The following is a 21,595-nucleotide window of genomic DNA, read 5'->3' as shown; positions in this document are numbered from 1 at the left end:
ACATTGACCCAACCACCCAGTCTTTTTATCCAACACCTCTTCTTGACTATCCCTACCTGGAGTTGCCTGGATCCTGCCTGGCCTTGGTGGGGTGCTGTTTGATAGGGAGAGGCATAGGGAAGCCCTCTCTGGGAAGCTCTTGTCCTCCCTTTCCTCTCACACCTCTCATCGTCTGCAGGCAGGGCCGGGTCCGACTCAGAGCGGGACGGGTTGCTCTGGTCCGGGCTGCTGGAGATGATGGAGCCTGGGTCTGGTCTGCTGTGGCTGGGTGTGCCCTGCGGCTTGGGGATAGGTATGGGGCTGGTGGGTGTGGAGGAGGCCAATCTAAGGTTCTTCTGGTTGGTGAGGTTGATGCGTCTCTGGAGAGAGTGGTCAGGAGATCTCTCCATGCCTAGTGGTGTTGACCGCGCGCTCTCCGCTGTGTTATAGGCACTGGAGCTGTCCTTCTCACGGACCTTATCACTGTCTGACCTCTCTGGGTGTTCGTGGATATCTGCCAGCCTGCCATGCCGCTTCTGTCCGTCTTTGGGGTTCCGTCCTGGGGAGCACAGTGTGGGATGAGGGGGGTCCAGCTGGTGGGCCTGGCGGAGCTGGTGGGCCTGCATGATGCTCTGGCACTCCAGCTCGATGCTGCACAGCTCTTCATTCAGAAGCCTCAGCTCCTGCTCCACCCCTCCCCCTCCTCCTCCCACTCCACCATCATCTTCATCACCTCCTCCCTGCTCAGTGAGGCTGCACTCTATACTGTGTCGAATGGAGTACACCCCACACTCACTTCCATTCCGGATCTGACACTTGAGCTCCAGGAGTTGCTGGAAGCGATTCTCTAGACCTAGGACCCCACTTCCACCAGTGCGAATACCCAGTCTACCCTCATGGCCCTGGCCTTTGGAAAATGTCCTGGGACTCTGGTTGTCATGAGGCACCACAGCCCCTCGCCTCCCCAGGCCATCTCCCTGAGTGTGGGGATGCTCCGCTCGCCATCTTTCCCTCAGGCCATGGGCCGGGCTCCTCCTGTGGAGCCTGGCCAGCAGGGGTTGGTGTTCTGGACTCTCTGTACTGCGTCCAAACCCACTGTCTTTGTCCTGATTGTTGGAGGAACAGGTAGCTGTGTCTGTGGTCACCTCTTCTTCAGCTGCATGCTGGTGTATGAAGAAAGATAAAACAGTTAGCTCTCCCTGGAGGTCTTTTGAGTAAATTGCAAATACCTCATGTTATACTGTATGTATAATACAGGACAAGTTGATCTCTTATTGCATTACATGTTACATGCTGTTCATTGTTTGTTGACATAGTGCAGTGTGGAGAGGAGGGTGATTAAATGCTGCCCTCTGAGGTAGATGCATGCTTGTTGTTACCCTCATTCACATCATCCTCCTCTCTGTTCCTCTCTCTCACCTCATCTCCTCTGGCAGTGTTCTTCTGATTCCTCCTCTCCTCCAGGATCTCCATCTTCAGTTCCTCCAGGAGCTCCCGCTGCTCCTCATCCAGCCACACCTCTTCCTCCAGCTGCAGAGAGCAGAAAGAGTCAGAGACATGGCTCTGTGTGTGTGTGTGTGTGTGTGTGTGTGTGTGTGTGTGTGTGTGTGTGTGTGTGTGTGTGTGTGTGTGTGTGTGTGTGTGTGTGTGTGTGTGTGTGTGTGTGTGTGTGTGGATTTGTAACCGTGTCACTCAAAAAGGACAATACGCTTAGCAGGAAGTTCCTGTTATTTGACATGACACAGGTTGTCAAGATACACTGGAGAACCTGTGTGTGTGTGTGTGTGTGTGTGTGTGTGTGTGTGTGTGTGTGTGTGTGTGTGTGTGTGTGTGTGCGTGTGTGTGCGTGTGCGTGCGTGTGTGCGAGCGTGTGCGTGCATCATTACCTGCATCTCTGGCCTGGTCACCAGTAGCACTATACTCCTGGAATCTTCACTTGACAACAAAGCAACAGCCTTCTCTCTGTCTTGCACTTCACACCCATTGATCTGTACATTAAAGACAAGAATGATAGGAAAGCTTGTTTATAAAACATTATAATTTGAATGTATTTGCCTATCATGTGATATGTGGATTACACACAAAACAACACAATAAAAGTACAAACCATTCCGTCCACATATCCAATATGTAATTTTAGCGTGATTTGGAATCGGTACACTTATGTGAATGGAGGGATGAGCAAAACAAAGCTAACCATTGTTATTTGGATTGTCTTTGCGAGGCACGGCTTCAATAGTCACACCTTTCTCTCTGTCTCCCTCTATCTGTTCTCTGTCTCCCTCTGTTTCATCCTTCAATCTCTTTCTTTCTCTCTCTCTCTCTCTCTCTCTCTCTCTCTCTCTCTCTCTCTCTCTCTCTCTCACTCCACACATCCACAGGAAGGGCTTGACTAGACAGCAGCACGTTAGGTAAGGGGAGTCAATCGTGGGCGTGTAGTCCAACCTGATGATAGTCTGCTCTCACTACACATCCAGACACACAATTAACTGTTCTTTGACAGGTGGCGTTCATCTTTTCCTCACTAGAGTAATGGGGCTGTCAGAAGGAGATAATAGGGCCGGGGGTACAGCAGGCCTCGCTCCCCCCAATCATTCACACTATAGGGAAACTAATACACCACTGAGAGAGAATGGACGTACCGGGAAAGTGCTTTATACAAGGAATATGGAGCCATATCGCTGCTGCACACTTTTCCCCCATTCATTCATTCATTCAGACAGGAAGTAAGGCCAAATGTAGATTATTGAGACAATATTGATTTCATGCTTCAGCGTTGTATTTTTAATCTATCGTGCCTGCATTGCATTTGAATGCTTTTGCGCCGGGCTTGGCACCCAGCACAGACATTGGCTGGGTTTCCCAAAAGCTTCTTAGCGCTAAGAAGCTAATTTAACCCTTCTTAAGGCCCCCTTAACACATTCAGTGCCACAGCGCTTCAGTAAAATTGTCTGGAGCCTGTGCCAGATTCACTTCCATTCAGTTGAAAACAGCTATAGAATTTTTTCTATTATGGCTATATTAACGGGGCTGGACTTTAATGAAACATTGAACACTCCTGCTTCTTCCAAAGAAGAAATTTTGTTTCTAGACAGTTCCATTATGAAATTACAGCCTCTCAAAAAAGTGCACTTTCAAGGGTTTTCTGTCGTTTTTTTTTACTTTCCAAGATATAGACCCTTTTATGAATACCTTTTGCACTCTAATTTCGAGCACATTCACTGACTCTGGCTGGTGTTTTCTGATGTGGTGGCGTGTGGTGTGGTTTCTGTGAAGCCTGTGTGCCACACCCCCCCCTCCCCCCTCTCCCCTCTCCACCTCTGAGCTGCGGGCTCCTCCCACACGCACAGAGTTTGTTTTCTCGTTTTTGCCCCGGACAGATCCCAGCGCGCATCATTTCCTTGATGGGCAAACGCGACTGAACGAAAAGGCATGGCCGTTCGGCTTCGGATGCTGGCTTTCTAGGAAATCGTGTGGAGATAGATAGAAGCATAAGAGCTCAGTTGTGAGCGCGGATGCAGCCGAGCCCACTCTCCGCTGTAGGCAGAGCAATATATACGGCGCTGGCAGAAAGCATGCATCGGTTTCCACTTTCTCCGCTGTCTCCTGTACAAAGTAAAGGATCTGAGGTGGGTGGAGCAGCTCCTGTGACGATGTTTAAGGTGGCGCCGTGTGATCCCTTGAAGGGATTCATGCTCACTGGCTAGGTACGACCTTAAACAGCAGAATTATGGAATAATATGAATTATGATTTTAGGACGTCCACAGACGTCCTTGGCACTCCTCGTTACTTTTTTTTAGGACGTCCACAGACGTCCTTGGCACTGAATGTGTTAAGAAGCAAACGCGTTTCCCAATTGCTTCTTTACGAAGGCATGCATTTCCCAAAAGCTTCTTAGCGCTAAGAAGCTTCTTTGACCCTTCTTAAGGCTCCCGTAAGAAGCCAACGAAGCCAACGCGTTTCCCGATTGCTTCTTAGCCTAAAATGATCTTCCGTTAAGGATGCTGCGTTTCCCAAAAGCTTCTTAGCGCTAAGATGATCTTTCGTTAAGAAGGTTTTGTAAGAAGGGTCTGGGGCATTCTTAACACCTTCTTAATGACGAAACACTGGCAGATCGAGCCGCGTCAGGCAAAAGGAGATACTTGTGTCCACTGTTCCTCTTGTGTTTTTCCCTTTTTCCTTTCTTTCATGCACCCTTTAGTGTTTAAAATTGGGGAACACTTGAAAATCTCCCCTGTATGTATGGTTACTTGTGTTTTAAATGTTTTACCGTAGGCTATATTCCTCTAATCAGAATGGATTCCTTTTATAATAAGAATGTTGTGAATTTATATAGCACCTTTCACAGAACCCAAGGTTGCTTAAATTCTGTAGTGTTTCTCGCAATTTTGTTGTATGCTGTGTATATAAAGCAATTTGAACTGCAGTCCATGTCTGAAATAAATAATGTTTAATAGAAGAAGTTCTTGTTTAACATGACCACGATTAGGTTATTCTACAACAGTGTTTCTCAACCACTGGGTCGTGGCCCACTGGTGGGCTCAGAGTGCCATCTAGTGGGCCGCAGAGGACCTCTCACATCGAGATGGTGGACAGCTCCAGTTAAGATGCTTCTTAACACATTGAGTGCCAGCGACGCCATATGGCGTCATTAGAAATTTACCGTAGGCTGCCAGCGACGCCAAATGGCGTCAATAACTCGAAATTGTTTTTTTGACGGGGGGGTGTCGATCTATGCTTCTTACATCGCCTCTTACAATATGAGAGCTATTGAATGTGTCTAACCTATTTTACAGAACCCTTAGGTGGCGACAGCGCACTCCAGATGAGAGAAAGTGGAGTAAAACACACAGAAGAAGTCGTTGGGGAAAAGGAAATCGCATCGCATCCGTCCGTATGCAGCTGCTTCATTGAAGCATAACGTTAGCTGTGCCCCTGCAGCAGCCAATCTGCTGTCACAATTGAGCACCTCCGTGTCCGCTGCACAGCCCATTCGCATGATCAGCCGTGGACTTGTTATTATTCTCAACTGGAAGCATGGGAGCTGGTGACAAATACACGCGGTTGTAAAAAAGCTGGATGTAGCGGACTTGTCAGTGCAGAGCAAACGCAGGCAGCAGAAAGCCCCAGAGACACTCCCAGAAGGAGGAGTGTGCAGTTGAGGGGGTGGGGGGGCACGCAGAGCACGCAGAGCAGCATACAACACTGACCCAGACAGACCCAGACAGCAGGACAGGATTAGGAAACGCAAGCTAGAATATCTGATGCCCACCAGCAGTAAATCAAGAACAGCAAGAAGCTGCAACCAGCAGCGCACGCAGGGGCCAGCGCTGCTGGTTGCAGCTAAAAAATAGTATTTGGCCAAACAAAATTCCTTTGTTTTCACTCTTTTATTGAAGGAAATTATTTTTGAGGTGTCATTACATCAGAAAATATTAGCAATGAGTCAATGATGTGCTTGAAATGCTTCCTTTCACAAAAGGCTGAATATCTCAGGTTATAGAAAAAAAGTGGCTGTTTTTGGTCAAATCAAGCTATCTTCTCCGGCTCATAACTAAAGAACGGAAAATGGGATCAATAAACTTTTTTTTGCAGGTGATAGAAGAGAGTCTCATCGTTATTTGTGCATGTTCAGTGTTTACATAGTAATTATTAAAGAAATTATATGACTGTTTTAAAATGCATTGCGGCCTATGTGGCACAGTACAGCACCTTTTGCCCAAGGGCCGTGGCACTCAGTGTTAAGAGCCTTTTTTTTTTTCTTCTTCTCTTCTGTTAAGAAGGCGTTTGGGAAACACTTCTTTGGAGCCTTCTTAACGCCTTAAGAAGCTTCTTAACTCTTAACACGTTCACTGCCAATGACGAGTTGAGTCGTCAAAAAAAATCCAACGGTTGACTGCCAATGACGAGTTGAGTCGTCAAAAAAAAAAAAAAAAAAAATTTGACGGTGGGACGTGGATCAATGCCCCCCACGTCTCCTATAAAAATATTGGAGCCACCGAACGTGTACAACCCATTCCACCGACCCACTAAGTGGCGACAGTGCTCTCCAGACTAGAGGAAGGCAAGCAAAAAGCAGTGTGAGGAAGCCATTCTCATGAAAATGGATTGGCGAAAACGCTTTCGCTTTCGCGCAGGGAGCTGGCGGTGGGGTTTTGCAAATTTGCATAATAGATTACGGGTGGAACACACTTTGAAACACGCAGCATAAATAAGACCAGAATCGCAAAAGCTTCATCAAAGCTCTCAACAGAAACCCCAAGAAACGAGCGAGCCCATCCAGACTTGCCCAGCGGCCGCCAGCAGACAGGAGCAGCAGCAGCAGCAGCAGTGAGCCTGGTGACGCGAGGTTACAGCAGCAGCAGAAACGAGCTTGTGACACGCCCGCTGCAGCCAAGAAGAACACACACGGAGGGAGGAGTTTGAAGGAGAGGGGTGTTTCCTGCTGTTATGGAGGAAATGACTGTTCAAAACTATTGTTTAGATGTCTGACGTCTTACTGATGCCAAAAATGAATGGTTAAAGTGACTGTTCTATCGAATTTCACAAAAAGCTATTTATCTCGCAGCTTAAATTTTCAGACGCTGAAACCATGCTGTATTCAAGTGCTAATGCCTACATAACTACTAACTCTACAAACTAACTCTTTTAGACAGAGAAAGCACACATTCTATTAGTTCTTTTGAGATATTTTGTGTTCACAAAATCTTAGCAGAAAAGAATCCTCGGGTCTTGAAAGATGAGCCAGAATCCTCAAAAAACCCCTCTGGCAGAAGCTACCTACAGTAAAAAAAAAACGGCTGGCAGTGAATGTGTTAAGAAGCTTCTTTGTTGGGAAACTCAGCCATTGTCTTGGGTAATCTCGCTTTTATAAACTCTTTGTTCAATGTCTTTTATATAGGCACCAGACTAAAGTGAAGTTGCATCCATCTTACTCTGTTTGCCTTCTCCTTTTCACTTTGCATGCTATCACGCCAACTTAGATTCTGTTGTGTGTGTGTGTGCTGTCTGAATGAACGGTCAAAACGAGTCATTTTCAATTAATCTACTCAAGGATATATTGACACATAGCATTGAAAAGTAATACAATTGTATATGTTCTCCAACTTGACACATAAGTAAATTGACATGAAACATCCATTTGAATAGTGTCTTTGCCTTGAGTGCAAATACATTTGAGATATTAAGCCCCCCCACACACAGAATTAGTATGCCCTGCGCTGTGCCTGTGCTTACTGTATATGCCGGTCCTCTAGCTGGCATATATAAGGTACATGTTTCATGATGCTTTGTGCAAAGTTCAGTTTCTTGCAGGCACACTAGAGGTGTGTAGGGTAGGTCAATATACTGCTGCTGGCTCACTTTTAAAGGCTGTTGTGATTGCATTTGTCTCCCTCACAACAGGACCACAATGGCTCTGTATTCCAGTGGGTACTCATACTAACCTGTAATATGGAAAAAGCCTATACATGTAGAACAGCTAACAGGAACTCAGTGACGCATAAAATTAACTACTTTAATGGTGTTTTGATCATTATGAGTGAACACACATATGTATGGCATGCACACATGCAGACTCCCCATCTGCCTCGATCTGTAGCCCTCTCCTCCATACATGCACGCACTTCTGTGATGTGCACACTCTACAGTCAGTTCTGCTGCTGCTTCTAGTTAGCCTGAATGATAGCTATCCCCAATCTCTGGCCTCTAGTGCTTCCCAGTAGTGAGAGAGAGAGAGACAGAGAGATCATGTAAAGAATGCATGAACAGCTCTATTTTTAATTGCTAATATAATATTACATTTTGCTGAATGATGATTAATTTATTGTTACATACTTTGACAATTTCCATATTTTTTTTTAAACTATCATGCCAATAAAAACAGATTGAACTGAGAATGGTAGGTTGAGATATTGCAACAGAGGAAGAGAAAGAGAGGGAGGAAGAGAAAGAGAGGGAGGGTGAGAAAGAGAGGGAGGAAGAGAAAGAGAGAGGAAGAGAGAGAGGGGGAGAAATAGAGGGAGGGAGAGAAATAGAGGGAGGAAGAGAAAGAGAGGGAGGAAGAGAAAGAGAGAGAGGGAGAGAAAGAGAGGGAGAGAAAGAGAGAGAGGGAGAGAAAGAGAGGGAGGGAGAGAAAGAGAGAGAGGGAGAGAAAGAGGGAGGAAGAGAAAGAGAGGGAGAGAAAGAGAGAGAGGGAGAAAGAGAGAGAGGGAGAGAAAGAGAGGGAGGAAGAGAAAGAGAGAGAGGGAGAGAAAGAGAGGGAGGGAGAGAGATAGGGAGAAAGAGAGAGGAAGAGGAAGAGAGTGAGAAAGAGAGGGAGGAAGAGAAAGAGAGGGAGGGAGAGAGAGAGAGGGAGAGGGAGGGAGGGAGAGAAAGAGAGGGAGTGAGAGAAAGAGAAAGGGAGAGAAAGAGAGGGAGGGAGAGAGGGAGAGGGAGGGAGGGAGAGAAAGAGAGGGAGTGAGAGAAAGAGAAAGGGAGAGAAAGAGAGGGAGGCAGAGAAAGAGAAAGGGAGAGAAAAAGAGGGAGGCAGAGAAAGACAGGGTGCAGGAGATAGAGCAGGGTGCTAGAGATGATGTAGTGCCTGCTGTAACCGGCACTAAGGACTTTAATTTCCCTGCTAAAGTGAGGTGATTAAATATGCATACGCTCGCCTGGACTGGAGACAATAGCAGCTCGGCTAGCCCCTCAAAAGAGTGTGTTGTCATTGTGTGCGAGTGTGTGTCTGTGTTCCATGTGTGTGTTTATATCACACATCATGCCAAAAGAAGACACAGGAAATGGGTGATTATGCAGTGTGAATGCCAGGTTGATATGGAAGGTAACATCCTGGCAATGTAGTGGAACAAATGTGTGAAGGGTTAAAAATAGACAAAAAAGGATGACGTCTTTTGGAATACAAGCAACGTGTGTGTGTGTGTGTGTGTGTGTGTGTGTGTGTGTGTGTGTGTGTGTGTGTGTCTGTCTGTCTGCCATGTGTGTGTGTGTTAGAAGGTCATGCGTGTTCATAATGCAGTGCAGTGTAAAAGGACTTGGTAAAGTGAGATGAAAGTACACCTGTAGGATGCGATCTCCCTCCTTGATGCGGCCGTCTCTTGCTGCTATGCTGTTAGGCTCCACCTGCACAGAACATAGAGATCAATGCTGACCACAATGAGACAAGTGGCCATTGTTTCTCTCTGTATTCTAACTCAGGTGAGGCATTCACATGCATTGCCCTTTGCCTCTCTCTGTACGTTCAGACAAACAAACAAAAACAAAATCAAACATCAGCTTTTTCAGGAAGAACTAGCGGAAGTCCCGTCCGGGCCATTAGTCATGCCTCGCTCACAGAGTTGGCATGCAGCCTCTCCTCTCTCTCCCATTTCATAGTTTCATAGTCCTCTTCAGTGGCTGATTACAACTCAGCTCACCTGGGCGCTGCTCCAGAGTTCACTGGCTGATTCAAACTGCGCTCACCTGGGTGCTACTCCACTCTGGAGCTCTCCATGGTGCTGGGGCATTTTGGCCACTAATGAGCCATTTTTGCCCTTTTTGACAGCCCTAATTACCTAATTAAAAAATCTGTCTCCGTTAGCTCACCCGCAGGGGTGCTCTTTACACTTCCTGAAAGATTCAGCCCGATCGCATGTAAAATAACATAGCTGTGCCCGAACCCAATTCTGCTCACACACACACACACACACACACACACACACACACACACACACACACACACACACACACACACACACACACACACACATCAACCTTTTAAAACCATCAAAAGTGAAGTGCAGTTACATGTACTGTATATATGTATATAGGGCTTGTGCCAAATAGCAATGGAATGTGGATCACAGTCAACTGGAAGAAAATACTGCATTCCAGTCATCTAAGCAGTCAGCCATTTCCAGCCATTGGAAGTAAACAGCATGAGTTAAAGCAGAATTTCACATCCATACTGGGTATATTAGTTGGTGATGTGGTCCATGATTGTAATTCACCGGTGCCACAATGTGTCACCAACCATCCAACAGTGTTATTTTTGGAGCAAATATATCTTAATGACTTCCACTTCGCTCGGGCCTTCACTCATCCTGTTTTTCATTCCAGGGGTGCATGCATTGAAATTCCTGCACATTTAAAATTCAGTCTTATACTCAAAGAGGCAGAGCTCGTGCACAAGTCTTTTTCCTGACACAAATGAGAGCAAGAGAGAGAGAGGGTAGAAAACAACCAACTAAAAGCATTAAAAGTCACAAATGCTTATGGCACAAACTGTAGACCTTCCTATTTGAATAGAATCAACATCTCATATTTTCCAAAACGCATCCCGGTGGATATGCATATAAGCCAGTACAACACTGCAATTTCCGCTTTGCCACGAGCCCCTCAACAATCATTCCGTACACTTTGTTGTTGTTGCAGTGGAGATCAAAAGAGATAGCTACATGTGAACGGGAACCTTACTGGAAATGGAGGGGGCGGGGGGGGGGGCGGGGGGGGGGGGGGTACTCACGCACTTGCCAAAGTCATACAAATACTGTCCATAAATACATTTTAATGAGGGAAATTAGCATTTTTATCCTTTTATCAAACGTACGATGTCTTCTGTCAGTAGGTGACTGTTTTCACAATCCGGTGAGGCACGGCAGGAGCAGGCCTTATTGGTTTTATATCTGCGTTCATATTCTCCATCTGGTGCAAGAAGAACAGGTGAAAAACCAGAGGAATAGCTGACACAGTTCACAGTTTGAACAAGTATTTTTGATATAGAAGCTAAATGTACTATGTGTCTTTGTAATCCTTGTACCATTTAAATGCTTATGCCAGCATGCTGATCCTCACAGCAGCCCTCACAGTTCTCAGCCTTGGCTTTGTGTTTGTAATGGTGGGATTGAAACTGCACCTGCAGTCAGAAGCAGCATTTGTCTGATACACTCTAGTGCCTAAAGCCTTGCTGAGCCACAATTCATTTGGATTTATCCCAAGAGTCTTTGTGTGACAAAAGAGTTCACTTCCAAGAATGCATTCATTTTTTGGGGGGGAAACAAATCATTTACAGTCTGTAAAACTGTGATCCCTTTGTCAATCAAGGACTTGAGCTAGCAACTTTATTTTAGAAAGTACTTGAATTAAGTTTAATTTTGTCCCATCAATCATTTTGTAAGAGGAACATTTGAGCCAAAAATCGTTCGAATTTTCTAAAGATGTTTTACGTGATATTTTGCCTTCCATGTTCACTCTTTGCTTTGTGCCTTTGGTATTCAGAGGGGAGGAATGGCAGAATGTGTCATTTAACACCCTGCGGGAGAAGAGAAGGGTGTCGCTCACGACTAATTAAAATCCTCAATTAAAAAGGAGGTAAAGGAGGAGGAAGGAGAATGGCATGATGGGAATCACATTTCAACCCTGGCTTCCTCTCTGGCCATGCGTGCCTCATTGTCAGTCGATATTTGACTGCATCGCAAACACTCAAACATTTTTCTCCTTCCTCCTAATTCAGTTCGGCGTGTGTGTGACGGGAATTCAAATGGGAATTCATGCTATCTTTTAATTACTTCCTGCTGGAAAAGAAATTGATCGGTGTGATCTGACTTTGATTTCATGGACATGCTGTCTTGTCACTTCTCACTGAACTCATCGGGGAGTGCTTGTTTATAACTCTAGCACCACCCTAAGGGAAGCACTTCATTTTACAGTACAGGTCTGGTTAGTAGCAGGTAATTATGTGCTAAGAAGAAATAATTATTGGTAATTATTTTTCCACGTTTTGGATAAAAAAAGAATGTAATTAATCTGTGAAAACCTCAGTACACACACACATACAGAAAGTACTGTATGTGGTTAATACCAAGTAGGCCTACTCGTTACAGTTTAGTTTCAGTTACAATCCGCAGTTGATGCATCAATATTAGCTAGCTTGAGATAGGAATGTCATAGAGGTGGGATTTGAGGGGTGGGTAGGGGGAGTCGGGGGGGGGGGGTGGTGTTAGGGGGCATGGTCAGGAAAGGGGGTGGGACTAGGGAAGAGGAGCCATAGCATAGGGATAGGAAGGTCATAGAGAGTCAGGGTTCGAGGGGTGGGTAGGAGGGAGTGGCTGGGGGGATGTGGCTGGGTTAAGGGTAGGGGTATGGTATATAAGACCATTTTCCATGTATTTGCAATTGTTGTATTCCCTCCTGCACAGCTGCGAGAGGGTGCACAAGAGCTCAATGCAAATTGAGCACAAATTCATGGATTGTAGCATAGTAGTAGTTTCAGAGTGCTGCTGTAGGCTAGAAGGAGGAGCAGATAACTAAAACAGACGTCTAGCTGTCCTACAGTAGCTTACCTGGCTGACGTAGATGGCAGCATCCTCCTCCTCGTCGGTCCTGTAGCACAGCGTCAGGCCCAGCTTCTCCTGGCTGTTCTGCCTGCACAGCTCCACCTCCTGTCGCGCACACACGCACGCACGTGCACACACACACACACACACACACACACACACACACACACACACACACACACACACACACACACACACACACACACACACACACATTTAGAATCAGGAGAAACTACAGTATATAACATTTCACTCAGACCAAAAAAGAAAATGATTGATTTTTTTAATTATTTTTTGTGGATGAAATCCCTTGGTGTGGATGCCGAACCCGCAAGGGGGCTTGACTTTGGCACTCTATAGAGTTGTCACATTGAGCTGATATGACACCAACACCCTTTGTGAAAACAGGTCCATCTCTATTTCTGTGCTCGACATTGTTATTGCTTGTTATTTGAAATGAGGTAAAGGATCATCAACGTGGGAATGTTGTGTTGTTGTCACAAGTATTTAAAATGCTTGAAGCAATGAGAACCTATGTTCCTACTTGTGTATTCAGACAACCCCATCCATGTCTCTCTCTCTCCCCTCTCTCTCTCTCTCACACACACACACACACACACACACACACACACACACACACACACACACACACACACACACACACACACACACACACACACACACACACACACACACACATGAAATATTAATCTATCAGTTCCAGTGGGGTTAGGTCCCATGGAGTCTTGTTCCAGTTCTTCACCTCCCTCACACACTCTGCTGCTCCAACGTCACACATTCCAGATAGAGACCTAAAGCGGCAACACACACACACACACACACACACACACACACACACACACACACACACACACACACACACAGCCGCAGCATGTGTCCTGTACATCAATAAAATGAAAGCCTCCCGTATCAAACCTAAACCAGCGGGCGGCAACATTTCACTCACTGCCCCCTCCTGCAGGAAACGTTCTCTAAATTTACTGTGACTCGCTACTGGCGCCTTTTGATCTCCGCTGTGTATAAAGGTAATCACATAAAGATAACACCAGGGGTCATCTTTATTACCCTCGCGCTGCCAAATTCATTTCACAGTGTTGTGAAGTTATCAAAGGAGGGGCTGGCCCGCCGTGTGGGGTAGAATGGGGCAGAGTAGGAGGAGGGGCGCAAGAATTAAGCCCCAATTTCTTTTTTTTTCCTGTCAGGGGAAAACATGATAGCAGAGACTGACAGGGGAAGTAATTAATTTCTGTGGCATTTTACCCCCTACACAGACAGTCCTGACCTTCAAAGGTTGGTGTTTCCAAGGGGTATATAACGTAACACCATGTGCTGGTCTACACTGTTTGGTATTTCTCCAGTTGGTCATCTTCAGTATAAGCCCAAAAGGGTTTCCTGTCTCGCCGGCACAAGCTCTCTTTTTTCCCCTTTTGTCTGTTTTTGATCTTAACATAGTGCAAATCAATCAATAAAACAAAAAAATAAATGCTGGCAGTTTGTAGAAACCCTGACAGATAAATAACGCCACATACAGATCAGACAGCTTTAAGTCCTTGATGTCAGCACACATTGGCTGGTACGTAGCTTCCCACAGAGCTGAAGAAGTGGATTGGTGGAGTGAGTTATCATGATGTGGGTGTGATACATGCCTATCAGTGAATCAAGTCCACACATGTGGAGGTCACTGGAACTGAAGGGAGTCCAGATTAGAGATGATTGGATAATAATCTGCATCACTGTGGGGTAAAACTGAAGACAAAACTCATTTTATGTGGTTTACAATGTACTGGAACAGCCAGCAGTGCCATGCACACTGTCTGTGACAATCGTGGACATTTCTCGTCTTAATTCACAGTATCCACCAACCCATTTCAAATCAGCAATCACATTTACCAGCTGTCAGTAATCTATAAATGAAAAGATATTGGTAATAGTTGGCATTCTGTCTTTTAGAGCCACATTACTGTGAACCAGTGGTGGCTGGTGACCTTGGAAGCAGGGGAGGAAGCTAGTGCGGCGACCGAAGGTCGCCGCCCCTTTTCGGCGGCGACCGAAGGTCGCCGCCGAAAAAAATTTGGGGTTTTTTTTTCACGTGTGCGCGCGTGCGTGCATGTGTATTTGCCATGTTTCCCATGCTGTCAAGCCTCTTAGCTTTCCACCCAGTGAGGAGCATTGCATTAGCACCCAGTGAGAGGACTACAGGACGGAACAGCACCTGGCACCTGAGGCGGTCCCAGGGAAAATATGACGTGTGCTCTGCTGCTGATACTCTCACCCACAAGCAGTTTTTGCCCAAAACGCCCAAATCTCATTTTAAATTAGCATTAGGATTAGACTGTTGTGATGTCATTATTCAGTTTTAACCATCAATAATTTTTCCTTTTCTCATTATTTCATTTCTCAGAGTAAATACTGTATATTTATTTCGAGATTTTTGTCAATTATTTGTGCTGTTATGGTTATAATTAGCCTAGTTACTCACTTCTACACTATCTTAGATTGTGTTACTTATGGATGGCATGGAATTATAGTGAAAATAGATTATCCCCCCTTTTTGCTGGGGACCCCACTTTGAAAACCACTGGCTTAGGCTAGAACTGTTGCGAGAAGGTTTCAGGATTTATCTCTATGCATTAGGCTGTGATTACTATTTATATAAATCTATTTATTCACATAGATTCATGATATATTATGGTATACAGCCTACCTGTGACATCAATGTTTTGATTCATCCTATGATGTCTCACACTCAGGTGTGCTTTCACAAGACAGGTGTTGTCCATTCAATCAGCTAACCTGTCTTTATAATGGCTGTCTTGCACTGTTTGTATGATACTTGACAAAGTCTATGGCCGAAACTGTTGTCAAATAGCGTTAAATTACACTTAATTGCATCTGGAACGAGAGTGTGTCTTCATGTGCACAGTGCTGCACTACTCATTTAGTTATCAACTTTGGAGCGTTATTTACCCCCCCTTCCCGACATCCTAGGTTGACATGCTTCATCCCAATCGATTCCTTATTTCTTCTACTTTCATATGATATAAAGATCACCACTCAAGCTTTAAAATTGAGCCCGCTGTCAGCTATCGATTTACAGGCCAAATTCAGTTAAAAAATGTGTGAATTAAAGCTTCGCGGGTTTTAGTATAAGAAATTACACGATGAAACTTCAATACAACAAAAATAGCGCTGCTCGGTGAACCATTTCCACGCCGAATTTAATAGAAGGTTCGGATAACTTGAAATCAATTGACTTACTTGAATATCCGTGCTGTCTGTAGGGGAAACGCTGCAGTCGAGACGTTGCAAATATTCCAGTTTTCTGACATTGCAAAAAGCCCGTATCGCGCAGCTCAATTCTCCCCGCAACTCGAAACTCGTTTTGGTGGTAATCCAATATCAACGACTGTCTGGCTTGTGAACACTTACTGATTGATAAAAAAGTAAATAAAAATAAGAGGGAAATATGATATGCTGCTAACTGTCTCAGTAAATCCTTCCTGTCAGGTCAAGCAGTGGATTTCACCTCCTTGATTCAGCGTGACCACAGACCAGGCAGTGGAACAACGTTGCCGATTTTCAGACGTATTCAGCATTGGACAATACAGAATGTCAATCAATGTCAAGCAATCTATCAATCAAACAACAACCAATTAGGGTTTCACCTGGTTTCACGGGCTAAGGGAGAGCTCCCCTCCTCCTCAATCTGATTCGTTGGAAAACACATCACTCTCACTGTTTTCTGTGAATTGCAAGTCTTTTTCAACCAATCTTATTTTTTCATTAGATAAATTACCAAATAAATCAAGCCCACAGGGCGGGTGTTTTTTTATCCCCTCCCCCATGCTGGGACCAGGGCCAGAGTGACTCGTCTGCATGGAGCTATATAATGAATGAAAAAATGAGCGTCTGCACATAAGAAAAAACACATTTGATTGATATTTTATTATAAAAAAAAAATATGAAAAATGAAAAATATAAAAATAAAAATAAAAAATATATTTTTTTAATATATTTTTTTTTTATATAAAATCCCCAATCTAATAGAGGAGGACCATCCTCCTATGCCTCACTGGAAAAACCTCCTCTGCTGTGAACACCGGCCAGCAACAGCTCAGTCAATGTTAAATTTTGCGATTGCTGGAAAGTCTTAATTGAAACCCGCTGTAGCAGTGCTACCAGGGCATAGTTTGATGCAATGATATTAAGATCCAGTGATAATTTTACATCGTTTCATCTGGGAAGTATTGGATCTACAACAGATCGATGCTGATGAGACCCATCGTTTCTCAAAAGTCTGTCTGTTGACAGCTATAATATTTTGGGTAACTTTACGTTCAGCCTATCCTTTGTTAAACAATTCCACGAGTTTGGTGATGAGAGTCTCATTATACTTGAATTTTGTTAAGCTAGCAATAGCTACAAATAACAAGTCTATATCATTTTCTAAATGGTGGATCTCATTTAAGTGAGTCAGAGGAAAACTTCATTTCTCCATCTACTGTACAACACAGTGATGTAATAGAATAGGATAATACAGTTATTTGGCAGACAGACCATGTAACAGCAGAGTAGGCTAGTACAGTAGGACTACCCGAATGGACAATCTGTGTGAAGCCAAGCTAAAGCTGTCTGTCAGAAGTAATGTTCCTGGGAATGACAGGCCTGTATTCTTCGTTTCATCCAAGAGGAAAGCCATTTACGCTTCAGTTAGATGCACATGGATGGACAGAGGTAAGTGAGGACGTCTGTTTATGTGTGTGTAGCAGAGTGTCGACCTTGTTCAGATGCTACTGCCTTCACCCCACACACACACATACGCATGCACGCACGCATGGACACGCACACATGCACGCGCATGCACACACACACACACACACACACACACACACACACACACACACACACACACACACAGTCACATACACACACACACACACACACACACACACACACACACACTGCACACCTACACACACACACACACACACACACACACACACACACACACACACACACACACACACACACACACACACACACAGCAGTCGTTCATCCAGATGAGACTCTAAGGTAGGCCACAGCTGGCAGCAGAGGAATCCTAATGACCCAGAATGCAGTTCACTGAAGCAGGAAGTGCCTATTAAACCAGGGAGGACCACTGACAGGAGCAAATGTCACCCTGTCACCTAGAATCACCTCTGAGTTTACTATCCAACTTGCATAATGAATCTGTGCCGATAAGGAGACTTGAGCATACTGTACACACACTGCACCCTACACACACACACACACACACACACACACACACACACACACACACACACACACACACACACACACACACACACACACACACACACACACACACACACACACACACACACACACACCTCTTCTGGTCACAGCATTTTAAAACTACACCCTCTTAAAATGATTAGTGGAGCTGCTCACTAATCACACTGAATGTATGAATATGTAGCAGGGTGTGGCTGATCAAATCAGTTTAGATTAAAAAAAGCTAGTTTAGTGTTATAAAGAAATATCCTTCTGAAATGTTTTTGTTGTGAGTAGCATTGTCAGGGAGCTGCCACTTCCCTGAAAATATTAATAATTTTGAGTTATGTTTTATAATATATGAAACACAACCGAATTTATAACTTATTATGGGGGGGGTCAATACAGCATTTATCAGTCACATGACAAAATGAGTTTCCAGGATATACATATTCAATTATTTGTGATATAAATGGAGACAGGTTAATATTTCACAAAGAGCAATAAGGCTTGTCAATAAAGCCACTTTGAGAGCTTTGTCATCGACATAATTTATGGGGCATTCGATATTGATTGTCCCCATTTTTTCTTCGAGAGCAAAGCAATAACTCATATTCTTTGACGAGCACCAATGTATTTGTTTATGACATGCTGTATGTTACAGTAACATGCTGTGGATATTTGCAAGATTATAGTACATACTGTATAAGGTATGGCTACTACCATTGTTTGTTATCTGTGTGTGTCTGCTTTAGGGCACAAAACAACATATGCTATCATCAACAACACATATTGAGACATTTTTTTATAAACATGTTGAGTTAAAAGAAACAGGGTAAATCCCAAACTAGTCGTGTTAAAAAAAGACACGGTTTGCTAAGTACCAATGACTAATGTCCCTCATTCGACGTAGAAGTAAGGTTTGCTATCCTCTCTCCAAGCCCCATCTTCTGAACTGAAGTTTGGCTGTTCTTATATATTATAGAGCCAATCACCGGTATATACTCACTGTATTATTATTTGTCAATTTGTGGACATAACTGGATGAACTTGGATTCATAAACCTGTAAACTTATTATTTTAACATAGATATTTCTTAGTTGGAATCCCCACCATGCTGGAATAATCACAGATGCCCGCTGAAATCAAGATGCCACAGTGTGAATAAATGTCTGCTCAAATGCTGTGGTGTAGAACGTTCCTCCAGTGATTGACAATGTGAGTGCTTTGCTGTTGGGTGCATAACTTATTCATAATTTCAATTCGGCATAAAGTGGTTGTCTGATGTGAATATTCCCCAAGGATAGTGTAAGATGAGAGACAATCTGTCTGTGGATGAAGCCACGCTGATCATTCCAATTGGTATGTTTTAAGAGTGGACTTTTCTCCACAACACATGTGAAGAGTAGACGCTCGCTCCTCTCAGTGCGTTGTACATGCAGCCAATTTACTTCATGTATTGTTGTGGGAATTGTGTCGATCATACAGCAGGCTAGCCTTGGATTATCCACTGGGCTGCACATCACGACCATGGCCTTGTGTCCCTCTGCATCATTGAAAGACAGTGAGCCTATTCAATCCAATCACCATAGGCTGGGAATAGGGAGCAACACAAATACAAAAAAGAGCATTTCCATTGTGCTGTGTCCAACCTGGGCGTCCTATTTGTAAAGAGCTGTATCGTCACCCTTTGGTTTTCCATTGACAAACTGAGTAGTCGTGTCACTTGCACAGTAACCGTTTAATGAACACCTTGCTAGCAGCACCCTTCATGGCCATGCGGGGTGCTATCCCAGCATGAGCACATTACATGTATGCAGTGGAAAATCAGATTGATGTAAAAGTGTACCTCATACTCGTACTCTTCGGTCCTCTCCACCTCCGCTGGCATGTTGGACAGATACTCCGGACACTCATAGAACTCATGTTCCATGGTGTGGATGGAGTGACAGCTAGATGGAAAAGAGAGAGGGGAGAGAGAGAGAGAGAGAGAGACGGTCATGTTAAAGTCCCTGGAAACCAGAAATAACTTTTTATTATTTAGCATTTTGAGTTCATCACATCACAGGAACCTATGTTAATAAGCCACCAGCCAAATTTGAACGATGATGAACTTCGCAAAGTATATAAATTTAGGTTTGACAGTCATGACAAAAGTCATGAGAATCAATTAGATTAGATTTTCTCCCGCTGACTGTGTGGGCTTTAGGGCTGTGGATCTTCACTGGCCTCACGATTCGATTCGATTACGATTCAGAGGGCTACGATTCGATTCGATAACGATTATCGATGCATCTCGATGCATCTTATATCGATGCATCTTATATCGATGCATCACTTTTTTTCCCCAATACATGTTTTATTTTTTCTCACTTTCTTGTGTGGCTACTTTTAAAGTAAAAGTGCATTTAGAATTGCATTGTATTATGATCCATAATTAAAATAAAAAACTGCATGTACTTCCATTATATTTTATTTGATATATATATTATTTTTTTTATAATCGATTTTTGACATTTGTGAATCGATGCAGAATCGTGCAGGTCCGCATCGCGATGCATCTTATAATCGATTATTTTTGACACCCCTAGTGGGCGTGTCCCGTGTGTGTGCGTGCAGGTCTCCTCCTCCGAGAGAGAGAGAGAGAGAGAGCGAGAGCGAGAGAGGGAGGGAAACAGAGAGAGAGAGAAGGAGAGAGAGAAAGGAAAGAGAGATGGAGTGTGTGTGTGTGTGTGTGTGTGTGTGTGTGTGTGTGTGTGTGTGTGTGTGTGTGTGTGTGTGTGTGTGTGTGTGTGTGTGTGTGTGTGTGTGTGTGTGTGTGTGTGTGTGTGTGTGACAGTAGGCTCTTTCACACAGATCGTGCAAAAATTGCCGTTTAGGAGTCCCGCAAAGGCCGCACCCTCGCCACAGAAATTGCTTTCACACAGAGCCAAGCAGCACGGCCACTTTCCCGTGCTGCTGTGTACTTTCAGGTGAAATCCCCTGCTCCCGGATTGAAAGGCGAGCGGAGGGATTTCCTGCTCCTCCTAGCCCAAATGAATATTTTCATAGGTTAGTGTAGCCTAGGCTACTGTATGATGAACGAATTCATTCAACAACAAGACTTCCCTCCTTCTCCTTCTCCTAGTCCGCTGAGCAGGGATGATAGGTGCACTCGCATGGTGGGCGGGCAGATCGATATGGTGTCCTACTAAAATTGGAACGATACACGACCGCCCGCATATCAAACAGCTGCAGTCTGCATAACGTTCGTCGGGGGAATAGTATAGGCTATAAATGCACATGACTACTTAATGTTAGTAGTTTTTGTAAGGGAATGCACAGAGCTGATTTCGAGAGGGAATAACCTCAGACCAACTCGCCACAGACAGCTATAGCCCTCTGAAGCTTATTATTATATCCGTTAATTTTACCTACTAATGTCAACATCGTTTGAGCATAAAGCCTAACCGCACGGAGCATTCCTCCTGGCGCCCCTGCAGTCATGATTGTATAGGCTACTTTTTTTTACTTTCACTCCTGCACTTTCTTGATACATGAGGTGATTTCCCCTGTAATTTTTTTATGAATGAGCTGACCCTTCGCACCTTTTCCGGCTCGCTGCGACGACCTTTCAAATGGAGGCGGGTTGCCAGGTAACCCGGCGCTGTTACTACCTACTGTCGCGGGACAAAAGGCGTAAAACAATTGTCCACCAAAGCGCGTTCACGACGTTCACATTGGAGGCGCGAATCCTATTTTCCGTGTATTTTTCGGCTTTCAAGGCCGGTGTGAAAGAGCCTAGTGAGAGAGAGAGAGAGAGAGAGCAGGCAGCATAGCGCTCGGCACACAGGCACACAGATCGGGAGGGAGACAGACACTGAGCGAGCGCTGTGGGGGCAAGAAGGTTTTATAAGAACGGACAAAAAATCTTATGACGTGATAAGATCATTCAGTTTAGCACCGCGCGCACCGCTCTCTTCAATGAGGAAGTGGAAATCCAGACCTTGTAGAAAAGTGGCGATTTGGG

The 21,595-nt window shown here is 44.5% G+C and overlaps 1 protein-coding gene across 1 annotated transcript in view; it reads right to left on the bottom strand.

Moving 5' to 3' along the window:
- pdzrn4 (PDZ domain containing ring finger 4) overlaps positions 1-21,595 on the bottom strand; it is a gene marked incomplete at both ends in the record, with an annotated part of 56,069 nt that overhangs the window by 693 nt on the left and 33,781 nt on the right. Inside the window, 6 exons of the mRNA XM_083632097.1 lie at positions 57-1,142; positions 1,399-1,509; positions 1,866-1,967; positions 9,035-9,097; positions 12,295-12,393; positions 19,436-19,538. Coding sequence (XP_083488223.1) covers positions 57-1,142; positions 1,399-1,509; positions 1,866-1,967; positions 9,035-9,097; positions 12,295-12,393; positions 19,436-19,538 — 1,564 coding nt within the window. The remainder of the gene's footprint in view (positions 1-56; positions 1,143-1,398; positions 1,510-1,865; positions 1,968-9,034; positions 9,098-12,294; positions 12,394-19,435; positions 19,539-21,595) is intronic.

This window comes from Poromitra crassiceps, assembly GCF_964638095.1.
Source record: "Poromitra crassiceps genome assembly, chromosome: 2".
Classification (NCBI taxonomy): Eukaryota; Metazoa; Chordata; class Actinopteri; order Beryciformes; family Melamphaidae; genus Poromitra; species Poromitra crassiceps.
The sequence above is the reverse complement of the archived record's forward strand: the minus strand, read 5'-3'. Positions and strand labels throughout refer to the sequence as shown.